This window comes from Salminus brasiliensis, chromosome 2, assembly GCF_030463535.1.
Source record: "Salminus brasiliensis chromosome 2, fSalBra1.hap2, whole genome shotgun sequence".
Lineage (NCBI taxonomy): Eukaryota > Metazoa > Chordata > Actinopteri > Characiformes > Bryconidae > Salminus > Salminus brasiliensis.
The window spans coordinates 16712706-16728725 of NC_132879.1; the positions used below are offsets into that span (position 1 = coordinate 16712706).

General features: G+C 38.9%; 1 protein-coding gene across 2 annotated transcripts in view; it reads right to left on the minus strand.

The window, feature by feature from the left end:
• kcnip1a (Kv channel interacting protein 1 a) overlaps nucleotides 1-16020 on the minus strand; it is a 35788-nt gene that overhangs the window by 15305 nt on the left and 4463 nt on the right. The window contains exon 1 of one of the 2 annotated variants that reach the window (XM_072668738.1): nucleotides 9040-9284. The exons of the other annotated variant lie outside the window; for it this stretch is intronic. Coding sequence (XP_072524839.1) covers nucleotides 9040-9097 — 58 coding nt within the window. The 5' untranslated portion in view covers nucleotides 9098-9284. Of the gene's footprint in view, nucleotides 1-9039; nucleotides 9285-16020 lie in introns of those variants that run through there. 2 annotated transcript variants of the gene reach the window in all.

The following is a 16020-nucleotide window of genomic DNA, read 5'->3' on the forward strand; positions in this document are numbered from 1 at the left end:
CTTCCACCTACTTCTGTAGTTCTAGTTCTAATGTCTTAATGCTTGCTTTGAGAAAAGTATCTCTACACACAGAATACAGAAATCATCCTGATTTTCTACAGATATACACATTAATGATCATTATGTGAACTGCATGGAGAATATACTGACATTACATATACATATACTGACTCCTATTACATAACACAGGCTGTTGCTGTTAAAGCCTTATATAAATACTTCACAGAAAAAGGAGTTTATTATGCACACATTCCCAATATAACTCTCCTCTGCCTGTCCCTTTCCTCCTCTGTCTTAGCACTCTACAGTAGTGCTTATATTCATCACAGTAATCCTGGTTATAAAGTGCTTGTTTTGCATAATCTGAATTAGCATAATCTGTGCATTACAGTATAGAAGCAACTCAAAGTGGGTCTTTGACAGTATGTGCTCAAGAGCGGATAAAAACGTGCTGCCACTGTCTCTGTTTTTCTCCAATTTCTCTCTCTCTCTCTCTTTCTCTCTCTCTCATTTTTCTGTTGTTATTTTTACAGAAACTATATGGTAAACCATTCACCCATCCACTGATGAAAAAAACAGTGTGCATCCAGGAACCAGCAGTTTTTCAAAATCGTGGGTGTGGAGATTACTAACGATCAAGTGTTGCTACTGTAATGCTCCAGCTATGACAATGGCAATAAGGGTAATAGGAGTGCCAGATGTATTACTAGGTCTACAGGAAGACCTGAGCATAACAATAATGGAAGTTTATATTTCAGACTGTTCCAGATCAACAAGGATAATAGCAATATTAATGCTAATAGTACAGCTATACTTGATCGTTTTACCCATAGATAACAATCGCAAGATGTTGTTCATATATAGACTGATTGATTTAGAATGATACAAAACAAAGAGGCCATAGATAACCTAATAGTAGGCTATGTAGACTTGAGCCTTTTAATCACAATGTTAGCTCCTGTAAACTATCTTAGCCTTTGTGATGACTTAGTGTGGTAATGGTATGACTGGCCACTATGGGTCAGTCATATTTAGTTTATGTATAAATTTGACCCTTTCTTCAGGAAGAAGGGTGTCAAATTAGAGTGGTGCTGGCTTTGTATGTTAAAGCTGTTTCAAGACACTGTGACCTGCAGTTCCTCATTCACACTGTTTAAACTGTGCACAATGTTTTTTTCCTCTGATGGCATCAGTATCAGAATGCACTGTTGGCCAGTAAAGTTGATGATATGTGGTTGAGAAGAACACAGTTAGAAGAAAAAAGGTTTATTTGCTCACTTCTCTGTGAACTCCAGCCACTGTATGGATTTCTTCAGTTATCACTAGCAGCTAGAAACCACTTACAGTTTGTGTATGAATGTTTTTACTAAATGGTTCTTTAAAGTTCCAAGGTTCTTGGTGGTATCCATCACTGTTTTCCTAGAACCAAATTTTCAGTCTAAGAACAATTTAGGAACGGATTGGAACTAGGTCTTGGATGGGAACTGGAAATACTGGCCATCATCGAGGAGAGGAATTGAAATTCACCAATATTTGGTTCCATTATTGCTGGTGACCAGGATTGCTGGTGATTTGGGTGGTGAACCATTCTCAGCACAGCAGTGATACTGATCTACTTATAGCATGGTAGTGTCTGTGGCTGATGGAAATTTTACACATCTGTAATTTCTGGTTCCCCAATTAAAACATGACTTGCCAGGAGAAGCTCAATGGTCAGAAATGGGCCACTGATGGAACTCTATGACTCTGAGAAGTTCACAAATCCATCAGTGTGTCCATCGACATGGCCTTTATATGAAACATATTAACAATCTCAGTATCAATTGGTGGGTCCAAACGTTTATTACACATACTTCTGTACCTTAAGAATGAGTCAGCTCATTTGCACTGTAGTCAATGTACAATTCAATGGAATATTATGGTTTAAATGTGTACAATAGCTTGGGGTTAGCTGAAGGGTTTACTGGTTTTATAAAAAATCTTGAAATGAAGAAACAAAGCACTGAAAAGTCTCTGCTTTTGGTTATCCCTACCTTTCATTTTTGTGTGTCAAATGCTTATAAACACAGTGTTGTTCATACTGAAGCAATGAATTATAAATACTGAGCTATGCATACTGAAGTGTGTCCAGATGGAGTTAGAATTTAATCCACGATCTACTATACTGTATGACCAGAGAGCCCCGCAGAATGAATGATTTTTACATCAGGGAGGTCAGGTAATGTAATTATTAGTATAGTATCTGTGATTTTAGTCTGTCCTGAATGCACCATGTCAGTCACTTTTACAGACTGCCTACTCCTGCATCACTAAAAAGTCTGACACCTTTTACCTCTGTAAAACAAGCCATAAAAATACCCTCAGATTATATTAATCCCATGTGAGTTTTTTTTACATTTTTTCCTAAGCACAGAAGCACTCAAGGATGCATTTAGTTTTGTTGTGCATGGCACAGATACCTCAGCTCGTTCAAATCTGTGGCAAACCTCAGTCAAATCCAGAGGACGAGCCAAAGGACACCTCAGAGGCACGCCGCTTCTGACAGATTTAAGCAAATCGTTGTAAAGTATAGCCTATAGCCCACATACGTGTTGGGAAGATGTAGCTGCATACAAAATTTCTATTATTACTGTAAGCCACGTATAACACATTTTTTTAGAGGTGATGGTAGCACATAAATCGAGTAGCCCTTCATACCTCAGGCATTTATGCAGAGATTTCTTATGCCCTGCAAATTTTTCATACTTTTGACAGTAAATTACTCCACCTCCCCATGTAAAACTAATCCTCTTCAAATAAGGCTTTACACAAACTAATATGCATACAGCCACCAAACCACCCACACACGCACAGACATAAAATGTGTGCAATGCGCGCACATACACATGCATCTTACAAACAATCTCAAAATTGATAAAATCTCTTAAAAATAAGACTTTTTTTTAAGTCTTAGCGGTCTCCATCACTGTTTTCCTAGAATAAATTTTTCATGTTAAGAACAATTTAGAAATGCCTGTTAACAGTAAAGTAGTCTCTGACTGATGCACACACATACATACACACACACACACACACACACACACCTTTATACAGCAACATAAAGCTGCCCAACACCCATAATCACCCACCCACACTTAACAGCCCCATTAAGCCTGTCCTACAGGAAGGATTTAATAAGCACTTGCACAAGAACGGACTCAAGCCCTTATCTATCAAGAGAAGGAGGAAGGGGGTGATGAAAGTGAAAGAGAGGAAGGGAAGAGGGAGCTGAAAGAGAGCAACAGAGAAGAGCAGTTTAAAAAGAATATTTTACAGCCAGGGTAGCATAAGGGCAGAGAGAGAGAAAGAGAGAGAGAGAGAGAGAGAGAGAGAGAGAGAGAGAGATTAATACGTGGAGTAGCTGGAGGCACAGAGTGGGTGGTGATTGAAGATGTGAAATATTCACCAGAGAAAAGCTACTGCCACTGCTGGAACAACCATGAAGAATATATCCCCCCTCCACACACACACATACACACACACACACACAGACACACACACACACATAATGAATATATCCCTCAGATCATGCACTCATATCAGAAAACACTGCAAAATCTTTTGATCAAACAGAGCCTGGAGCGACTGACGAAAACATACATAACACAACCTGGAAAATGTGCGCAACAACCAGCTGGCGTCTGCAACCAACACCTCCACAATCCAATATACAAACACACACTCAACACAGCACAGCCATCCAACCCTTAACGCCCCCCTTCCTCAATTCTTTTTTTCTGAAAGCAGCCATAAGTTCATGCAAAGAAATGGTTCTCTTCGGCTCTGAGCTTGCTGGCCTAGATGAATATGGCCGTTTGGGCCGTTTCAGCCCTCATCCATCAAGGTCAGCAGACCCAGAGCACAAAAGAACCATTTTTCTTTGGGCTCCAAACTCACTGCTTCGACCATCTTCCTCCGAGAGCTGATGTGTGTTTATTACTGTAATACCTTAGCATTTGATCAGAAATGATGAGCTGTTGCTATGGATACACACCTCAGATCAAAGTCTAAAGGGAAACGTGTGTAGGTACAGTCCAATTATCCCGAGCACAGCTTCATCAGCACTTGTTGATCAGGCACGGACAGCAACACGTGCTAATTAGATTGGCGTTTTTTTTTCTTCTTACAGCAGGGAGACGTGCCAGCATGCACCACTAAATCACTGCCTGTCATATTCCACTGTATCCAAGCTTCAGCAGTAGCTGGTTGACAGACACTGTCTTACACATACAAGGACTGGGTCTTGGGGAGCGCACGTATGCAACATACTCAACAGAGCAGTCAAGCATGCGAAGCCATAAGCAAATATTCAAGAGAGGAATAATGACATATTAACTGAGAAAATCAAATAAAAGTAAAAGTCATAATCTAAATAAAAATATCTAGAGCTTGAGATCCACTTCAGGCAATGTTTGGGTGGTTTATGTTCCATACATGGTCATAATTCATTGTTACATGACTGTTTTCCAACCTCTCTTTATTAAACAGGCTGTACTGTTACTGTACCTTTAAGACAGATGTCCGATATTGCACCTTATTCAAGCAGTTCAACCTAATCTCCAAATGGTGACTTTACATTAATAATATCGGGCATCTGTCTTTCATTAATGTAAAATTAATGTAATTTAAAGCTTTTGTATTACTCTGTTCATTCAGAATTATTTACACAGTATATATAGCAGCTCCATGGTTCAAAAGATGGAGGAAACAATAGACAAAAATGGAGATACATGTTTTTCACTGGACAGCAGTGATATTTATAGACTGTATGGACTTGAGTATTTACCTACTACATCTAAATCTTATTTACCCATTACCATTTCTCTTACAAACAATTATTATTAATAATTATATGTGGTATTCCTAAAAAGACACTTTTTGTGTTTCTCAGATGTTGTGAAAGTGTGGTCATATTTTATATATATTTTTTTTTATCTGAACTTAATGTCCTTAGTTTTGCATTTGTAGTACCTTACTAGTGCATTTTTACTTGGTGCCAAAAACGCTGCAAAATTTGCACTGTGCTTAAAAACTAGCAGATAAGTAAAATAGCAGTATATTAGTTATGTAACATGTAAAGCAGTCCACTCAAAAGACCAGATGTTTGCTATTTCATAAAAACATCTGTAATTTGATATCAGCCCACCTATGATCAGTGTATTATTAAGAAACATTTTTTAAGCTAAACAACCAAGGTTGCCAGGGTTTGGCAATTAGCTAGTTAGTGAAGTTTGGTTGTCTAGACTGGCATTAGTCAAATTTAGGTCTTCTTTAGGAACTGAAACCAAAAATGCCTTGTCTAACAAGTCAAGTCAAGTCAGATTTATTTGTATAGCACTTTTTACAACTGTTGTCGTCACAAAGCAGCTTTACATAAATAGTTATTAATAAAAGACAGAGACAAAGAAGAAAGGATAAAATAACGTCATGACATGGAAAAGACATGATGGATCCCCAACAAGCTCATGTATATCGGCCATATTTTCAAAAAGCAATATCAATAAATGTCAATAACCAGTAATGTCTCTGTCTGCCTACTAGTTAGCAACTGGCTTAGCTATTCATGCTGGTTACATTACTAGCTACAAGGTCTCTTTTTTATTCTAAAGGATATAGGACAGTTAACATAGCTGTAAAGTCAAACAAACAGCTCATTTGACAAAATCAATGCCTGTAGAAAACTACAGTCATCTGACAAAATTAATAATACTAATTTTGCTAGTTGATGAAGGCAGGCAGATTTAGCAGTCTCCATTTGCTCCAGCACACAACTCAAGTTTAATCCTCAGAATTTAAATCTGTTTCACCCAACGTAAGACAAAAATCCTCTGTTTTAAATTTTGCCACAATATTCAGTAATCAGTAATATATTTTTTACATTCTGCAAACCTTTTTAGGGAATAGGACTTTCATGCTAAATTCTACAGTTAATTGTAAAGAATGGGAACATTCATATGCTTAATTTAAATAGAACATACACAGAAGACATATAAATCAGTATTATGTGTACATTTATGCAGAGATATGTTGATACATTATGATACAGATGGGCTATTTTGTACATAGTGATGCTAAACAGACCGACTATGAGATGCCTGGCATGTTTTTCTCAAACTAATTATTATAAATCCACTTTAATTATGAAACATAAAAGGGTCTGACTGAAAGTGGCCTTCACTCGAGTTCTGACTCTAGCACAAAACAAATGTTAGAGGGACGAGTTACGATCAGCAAAGCCTGTAGAACAGCTCAGCTCAGTCAGACATTGGGCATGCAACTCTATTTTTTCTATATTTGATGAAGTGGTTGCATAGCTATGCCTTACTGAGTGTTAAACTGCAGGATTATTATTCAATTATTAATCTTATGACTTATTATTCAGGAAACACTATAAATAGTATCTGCTAGAAGACTGATCAAATATAATATATAATGTATGCATGCATGATATAATATATAATGGGAAGTTTGGACTTATCAGCAGATCCCTTAGGGCCAGTTTGTCAGACCCAGATGAAGTCTAAACATAGACTAAAAAGAATATTCAGACCCCAAAGAACAGTTTGGATGCTTAAATGGTTCTTTGCCTGGTTAATTGGGTCTGTTTTTAGATGGTTTCAGATAGAACCTTCTTAAAAGATTGAAACTGATGTTGGTGTGGTTGATGTAGTGCAACAGGTAACAACACTACCTGCCACTGAGCTACCACACCATGTGGGAGACTGGGGTTTAATTCCTGGTCTGGGTGACTATGCTGCACTACACCAATAAGAGTCATTGGGCAAGACTCCTAACACTACACTGGCCTCTGTAATATGAGTTACCTTGTAAGTTGTTCTGGATAAAAGTGTCAGCTGAATGCCATAAATGTAAATGAATGTAAATACATTTATTTACACAGTATCAGTATGGTCCCACATGAACAGAAGGTACTGCATTAAGCATCAGAAATAAAAAAAATCTTAAACACAAAGCTATATAAAGTAAGACCTTGTATGCACCTGGTTGTTTCATGTGACTTGGATATGGATGGTAACCTGATAAAAGCTTTTCTTAATAGTCAAATGTGTTTCAGTCTGAATGAATCTAGTCAATCTAGTCAAGTCAAGAATACTCTTGAGGAGGTAGGCATATCACTGTCAAAATCAGATCACAATCACAATTAAGAGATGAAATGAAAGTAAATGCAAAACACTGGTCAACAGAAAAGCGAGATTAGACTGCTAGAACCCATCTAAAAAGTCTGCCCTCTTCTGGATTAAGATTCTTCAGGCAGATGAAGGCAACCTTAAATTGAGTATGGTGAATGACAGAAAGGGTTCATGATCCAATGCAGTGCCACATAATCTGTCAAACATGATGAAGGCACTGCTATTGCATTAATTGGGCATTACTAGCAGACAATGGAACTGAGTCACTGGTGATTATTTAGGAAGTGACTGCAGACAGAAATAGCACAATGAACTGTGAATTGCTGTCTGCTCAGATTCAGTCCAATGCAGCAAAACAGATAGGATGATACTTCACAGTGCAGATGGACAACGACCCAAAACATACTAGCAAAAGCAGCTTAATATCTTCTTAAGGCAAAGGAATTGAATGTTATTAAATGGCCAAGTCAGTCACCTAACCTGAGTCTGGGAAAATAGAAGGGCTTGCAATGTCTAAACGGTTAATGCCATATTTTTGGTTAGACTGCTTAAAGCAAAGCTGGAAGTCTGCATTTAGCTTGATTCCTTCATTAAATTGATTGAGGTGGCACACAGACACATAGCTTGTCTAGTACCTGTAGATAAGTAGTGCCAATAGAATAGGACTGTCTGGAGCAGATAAACATGTACCTATTGGCACCATGCCTAGTACCAGGCATGGGCTAGAGGGCTATAAAGCCTTCCAGCATTGAGCGGGGGAGCAGTGGAACTGTGTTCTCTGGAATGATGGTGCTCTATCCAATGCTTTTGGGCTGAGTGGGTGGAAGATTTTGTTGCAAAATGCAGTCAAACAAAATCTATCTAGTAGATCTAGTAAAAAGCTTTCCCTGGACAGTAAAGACACTTACTCCAACCAAAGTAGGATAAACTGTTTTTTTTAAATACCCTTGATTTCAGAAGAAACAATGAATGAGTAGGTGTCTCAATACTTTAGTCAATATTGTGTATAGATAAAGCACTTTACTAGGCTATGATTATTACAGCACCGACACCATTACACAATGTTAATACAACACAAATGTTCATTCATCCAGTCAGATAGAGACAATGAGAGAAGGAGGAGGAGGAGAGTGTGAGAATGAGAGTGAACGAAAAAACAGAGAGGAGAGAGAGAGCAATTAGAATGAAGAGATCAACAGGTGACATTTCTGTCTGTTATCCATCATCTCTACCTCTGTCAACCTCTCCTTCTCTCTCTCTCTCTTTTCCTCTCTCTCCATAGTTCTACCACATCTTTCATTTTACCTTTTTGACATCATACAGCACTCAAGATCCCACCACAACAAACACACAATTCAACACACACAAACACACACACACACACACACGCATGCACACATAAACACTCCAACACTGCCACATCCACGTTGCCATGACAACAGCGCTTCCAAGGTAACAGGCAGGAAAAGAGTGTGTGTGAGTAGAGTGATAAATACCCAAAGCATGTGCACTTCAGACCCCACACACATACACACACTTTGATTAAAACATAGGCTTCATCGTTCATGCTCGGATGAAAACTTAAGTGTGTGTGTGTGTGTGTGTGTGTGTGTGTGTGTGTGTGGGTGAGAGCTAAATATTCAACAGAGGGGAGTTGTGAGAGGACGACCTGTTGCATGAGTGAAAATAAAACCACCAGTGAAGCAGGAAGATTTCAGAAACAACATGTGTGTGTGTGCTGCTCTATGTCTATGCTCTATGTATGAGTGTGTATAATTTTACGACACACTGAACATACTATGTTCAGTGTGTGCGTGTTTGTGTGTGTCTCTGTGTGTGTGTGTCCTACCTCTGGACGGTTGCCTCTGTTTGGTCTGCATGGTCAGTGTGCCAACCACTGCACCCATGTTGTCGCCGTGGAAACAAGCGTATCTGAATGGATGTTGCTCCGTCACATGTGTTTCACTCACTCTCTCTCTCTCTCTCTCTCTCTCTCTCTCTCTCTCTCTCTCACTCACTCACTCTCGCTCACTCTCCGTCTTTCCCTCATTCTTTCCTCCCTCTGCCTGACGTCTTTCTCGTCCTTGCTGTGCTCCCCTCTCCCTACACTCTTCAAGATGCTGGACCCCTCCATCCCTCCCTCCCACCTCTCTCTTTCCCTCTCCCTGTCCCTCCTTCTCTTTGAGTGCTGGAGTCATGTGGTGTGAATCAGTATCAGAGAGCCACTTTATCACACACACAGGGAGAGGGCTTACATGGGAAGGCCGACTGTAGTACTTGCAAAACATGCTCAGTACCACACACACTAACAAACACGTGTGCAGAGTCTGCAATCCTCTGATCAAACACACACACAGGAGAGAAAGATAGAGAGAGACAGAGAGAGAGAGATGGGAGTGGAGGGGTGGAAAGGGGGAGAACAGAGGGAGAGAGAGACAGTGAGTGAATGATATGTAAGAAAGAAGGGGGTATAAATATATGACGAACAGAGAGAAGGAGAGAAATAGGGAGAGAAGAAAACAATAGAAGTGGGAGAGGAATATTGGGGGAGGAAGAGACGGAGATGGAGAGAAAAAAGGGGGAGATTAGGCTGGGGAGAATAGGGGGAGGAATGGGGGAAGGGAAAATGGGTAGAAGAAAAAGAGAGTGAGAGAGATGAGGAGAGTAAAGACAGATAGGCCGAGTAAAGATAGAGAGTTGAAAGAAAGAGGGGTTGGGGTGTGTGTGTGTGTGTGGGGGGGGGGGGGGGGGTAAAAGAGATTGGGTAAGAGTGGGAGTAAGTAAAGCGATGGAGGGAAAGAGCAGTGGAGAGAGTACAGCAGCACATGCATATTTTAGTAAATAGTAAAGTGTGTGCTGTTGTTTAAGGTTTTGCATCCTATGCAGACTGAAATACCAGAGCAGCTGGAAACATGGAGACGTGTATTTTGCTATTTTAAGGTAATCAAATATCATAAACAATTGTAATCTGTACTTTGTATTTGTGTATCTGCACGTTAATCTGAAGTTACACACTTTCAAAGAATCAACGTTTTCAGCTTTCCTTAAATGGTCCTTAAACGTTTGAACGCAGCCTGTCTTCAGATTAAAACATGCGCAGCTTTCAGATCTATGACTGCATGCTGAAAAATGGAGTGAGAAACTTCCTTTCAGTTCATAAATGTTAAATCTCCGCAGTAAAGATCATCACTTCACGTGTGCTGCTAAGTGACACAGCTGTAATATGTTCATTGTTCATTTTACTTTCAGTTCTTTTAACCAATGAATCCTAATCAGACCTTCACTCAACCTCAGTTAATATCAGGAGGGTGGATGTACACTGTAAGTGTCCAAATGTAAGTGGACACCCCTCCTAATGAATTGATTCAGCTACTTTACATTGCACCCATTGCTGACAATGATGTGCAAATGCACATACACAAACACAGCTTGTCTAACTCCTGTAGAGAAGTATTGTCAATACAATAGGACTGCCTATTGGCACCATGCCTACATTGAGCTGTGGAGCAGTGGGAATATATTCTCAGGAATGAAGGGGCTTTATCCAGTAGTTTTGGGATGAGGTGGGGTGGTGATCATCCGACATACTGACCTTACAAACACTTTTGTCACTGAATGTATTTAGATCTGACAGCAATGTTCCTCTAACATCTAGTAAAAAAAAGCCTTCTTTGGACAGTAGAGACAGTTGCTCCAACAAAAGCAGGATAAACTCTTTTTTTAATGCTCTTGTCTTCAAAAGAAACAATAAATGAGCAGGCATCCCAATACTTTTGTCCACATAGTGCATGTTAAGTTAAGGGGTGTGTTACACGCTTCCATGCAACCACGATGTAATGTGGTGAGCTAAGGACAATGCACAAAACACAACCAGAAAGGCAAACAAGAGCAAGGGCAGCTCTACACCAGATTTTATTAATAGAAAAGGTGCTAGGACACTTTGATAAAAGCTTCAAAAACAAACAAAAGCAAAAACAAGCAAGAATACAAATGGAGCCATCTTCCATGGAGTCAGACGAAAGCACCAAAGAAAAATAATCTCTGAGCAACAAAAACCTAAAAATAAAGCATATCATAAATATTAAATACCTTACAAAAATACAATAAGCTGTGCCTGCCCTTTCACCTAGTGTCTCTAGATGAGTTACCTCAGTGATGGAATGTACATATTGTCGCTGTCCAATTAGAAACATGTATCTCCAAAATAGTGACTTTTCAGGAGAAGGCAAAAATGGTCTTAACTTTAAATAGAAGTCAATGTAAAATAAACACAATGTACAGCTACAGGGTTTAAACCATGGAGAAAACTATAAAACAAACAAAAATGGAGATACATGTTTTTCATTGGACAGCAGCGATATGCACACAGGCTATTCTGTCCACTCCCAAGGCAATCTTCAGCTCTCAGACCATATATACTAAACAAAAATAAACCATCCAAAAGTGTTTCACACTGCAAACGAACCGAACCATGGTTTAGTTGATCCGAAACTGAGACCACGTTTTTTAGTCCTTTGGTCTGCACCGGGGTTCGTGGCAGCTTTCACACTTGCTATTTTGGTTCGTACCCAACAAGGTAGGCGTGAAAGCATCCTTAAACTGGTATAAAACCTTTACATTTCATAAAAGCGTAGTTTTTATATAGCCCTTTTTTTTAGAGTCTGTCTCAATGGTCACCAACTCAGCTTTTAGAGATCTGCATTCCTGAAGATGATCAGTCTCCAGAAGCTAATAGACACCATGTAATTGCTGCCTTTAGAAGTGATTAATTAGATGACTGAGGTGAATTCTGCTGGAAGGTGCTGTAGATTTGGTGACTACTACTTTAGCTGAGACAAACGCAGCATACTGGGCTGTTTGTGGACTTTTCTCATGCAGATGAATTGTTATTGCACTTAAAAGCACTGACAAAGACAGTCATTCAGTGGTCCCATGTAAAAGGTCTCTGTTCTAGGGAAGCTTTGAGTCAGAACTGTTCACAGTGATGTGACAGGCACCAGAAATCTATGTTGATAACAGCAGGTGACTAACGCCAGGCACTAGACGTCTTCCTCACAGACTATGACACCTCACAGACACCTGGGTGAGACTGGTCGCATATCTCTTACTGCTGCCTCCTCGATTTCTCTCACCTCCATCCTTCAGTCTATAATTCAAAAGTCCACCGTATTTAACATTATACTAGTTCTAGAGAGGAACAGGGGTGTTATTAGACCCAGTTTACTGAGGCATGTGACCCAGTAAAACGTTGCTGGGGAACAGTAATATATATATATATATATATATATATATATATATATATATATATATATATATATATATATATATATATATTCACTTTGATGTCAATTTTATACTAGACTTTCAGTCAGAGCCAGTTTATATATATTTTTGCCATAGAGTGATGGACATTCATAAATATTTAATAATATAATATAAGAAAGTCAGCCATGCCACAGACAAGATAATAGTAGCTTACAGCTATATGTTTTGGTTCTAGACGCTTTCTAACCTATCAAACATACATATTAGACCACTAAAGCAATATTTTATGCATGAATGTGACAGTAATATTACTTATATAATAATAATTAATATATATATGTATATATATATATGTGTGTGTGTATATATATATATATATATATATATATATATGTGTATATATATAACAATAATAATAAAAATAATAATAATAATAGTAGTAGTAATAACAACGCAGTTAAGTCCCACAGTGGGGAAATTCTCAGTGTACCAGCAGAAAGGGATAGCAAGACACTCAGATGCAAAAATGTAGAAAAATTACCAATATATACACAATATACATAATAGAAATAAAAAAGCAATAACAATATTATTTACAGATTATTTACAGTTAATTGCAAATTACTCTTAATTGCACATGGGGGGGTTCACATTGTATTGTGATATGAAGTGAGGTGGAGCTACAGTTTCTCATCAATAAACTACTCTGAATGACTTATTTGTGTGTCACCAATGGAACTATGCAGACATTTCTAAACTCTCAGCCTTCCACATAATTCTAATTCTACTTCACCACTGGAGAAACTATCAACTTAAGACATGTTCTCCTCTTTAGAACATCTAAAACACTGCGAAGATGTACTATAACCACTGCATGAGATATTTTACAATGGAGAACAACCTCTCTGTCTTACTGACTCACCAGGTGTAATCAGTCTCTTCTATCCCACTATCTCTGCTTTTCATCAGTCCCTCTGCCTCTCCTCACTCTTCTGGCCCTCTGACTCAGTTGAAGGGAGAAATTTCATCTCCTCCAGACGGGGGCTGAGCGTTTGATCTGTTACACCGAGCTTCAGCTCACAGAACTTTTTAGATTACCTTTTTCCCCCTCTTTTCATGTTTTAACTGTCTTTGAAGCTATAAAACCCACATAAAACATCTCCTTTGGAAGAAAATGTCTCCTCATTGTCCCATCAAGTCCCATTAAAATTCCCTACATGAAACATACAGCTTTCAAGACTCACATTACACAGTGTCTGAACAGACAGCAGACAGCAGACAGCAGAACACAATGCAGTTACACGCCAAACAAGTGGAAATTGTAAAGCCTAACCGCTGATTGCACTTCACCACACACTGTATAGCAGCGAGCACTCAAACCTCACTGCCAAAGTGTGTCATGCTCCTGGTATTGAGAAAGGGGAGATAGAGGAGAGAGCGGGCGCACAAGAAAGAGAGGTGTCTCTAGGGAGCAGTGAAATGACTACAGCCCTATTTACTACCGCTAGACCACCAGAATGAGCAACAAGAATGCTTTGAGAAAAGAAGAGGGACAGAGGGATGAAGAGGACAGTGATCCCTCTATATATTCTCCACAGAATCAAAAAGGAAGGAATATATAAAAACTCTTGTAAGATTATAAATGGTTTATTTAGCTCTTTCTCCTCTGTAGAAATCAACAGTAATTACCAGTGATTGTATACCTCTTCGGGGTATAACAAACTGCCTCTAGCTACGTATTTAGTGCTCAGAATACCTGTACATGTGCAGTTATGATATTAGTAATATGTGTGTATATATACTGTATATTCACACAGTCATATCAGAATATTATGACCTCCCCTGGTTTGGAATGAACTCGGCTCAGGACATCACAGATGCCACGTGCCAGGATTAGCTGCACACTATATATAAATAAATATAAATAAATAAATAAATAAATGAATTGAAAAATAAACTTAAAGATCAAACTGGTTTATGCTGGCCTGGCTTGATAGTGTATACTGTTTTGTCTAGCAGGGCAGTGCAAATGGCTGAGAAGGTTTTGTTATGTCAGTGACAATATATACGATTTAGCTTACCAGTTATTGTGAATTATTAGTCAGCTAATCATACAGCAGTGCTAGCTCATCTACATGGATTGAACGGCGATTTTCTTACCTTCCAACGTTTGTTGTAAATTATATCAACGTTTTAAAAATAAAACTGAACTCGTATTTCTGAAAGCAACTATGGTAATAAAGCAGATTTGCTTATTTTTGTCGAGTAGTTTGTATTTGGACCAGTTTTTAAAGAAACATGGTTTTATGTAAGAGCTCAGTGAGGCAGTGTTCAGGTCATGCCACTAGAGCAATCCACTGACAGTCCAAATACTTTACTAAAGCATCCTTTTCTGGATTTTGACAGATCTTGTTGCCATGTAGATTTAAAATCTGTTCAGTTCTGCAAGTATGTTTACTGGGGTCATAAGGTACAGAAGGTCAGAATCAAGGGCAGCAGAGAGAAATGGACACACAACAAAGTTTATCTTAAAGTTTTGTCTCGAGTGAAAAAGCTTAAAGCACAAGTAAGTTAGCAAGTTGTATAAGGAACTGACTGCATTAAAGAGCGTAAGTGAGGTCAGGATGTTGGATGACCACCATCCCACCTCATCCCCAACTCCTCAACTTATCAAGTATTGGATAGAGCACCAACCATCATTCCAGAGAACACAGTTCCACTGCTCCACTGCTCAGTGCTGGAGTTTTCTTTTACATTAGCCCATGCCTGGTATTAGTCATGGTGCCAATAGGTTCATGTTCATCTTCCCAAGAGAGTCCTATTCGATTGGCAATGCTTCTCTGTGAGAACATGACAAGCTGTGTGTGTGCATTTGCACATCTGTGTCAGCAGCTGAATGTAGTAGCTGTGAAGGAGCTGAATGCATTCATTAGAAGAGGTGTCTATAAACCTTTAGACATAAAGTGTAGTGTGGCATTAAAAGTCCATCTAATTAATCTGATGTAGCCCCCTAGTACAGTTTCACACCAATGGACACCAAAAGCCTCTCTACAGAAAAGAGCAGACAATTTCCAGTTATTAGCCTGATGCTAATTATTCCCTCTCCCAGTTACACAAAACTATTATCAGTTTCAATATGGACCATTAATCACCTTGATGCTCATGCCCTCTTGCTGTAATTATGCTATAGTATTCTAGGGTTTTTAGCCAGCAAGATTTGATTATAGGTTTGCAGCTTGTGAGACAGTGACCTTGAGCTTCTATTCCGTCTGCTACAGACAAGAAAGTCATAGCACAGGCTAGGCATAAGAAAACAGAAGAGTGGAGAGAGAGAGAGGGAGAGAGGGAGAGAGAGGGGGAGAGAGAGAGAGAATAACACATAAAGAAAAAGCAGTGCATAAATTAGATACATGAATAGCCTGCTAATCAAACAAGTGATTCTCAGTCCTGATGTCTCTAATTAACTAACTATCCAAATAAACACTACAGTATTCGGGCAGTGATACTCCACCATAAGGGTTGACAATCACTGCCCTGCTTAAATCACCGCCTACTGTTATTAAGC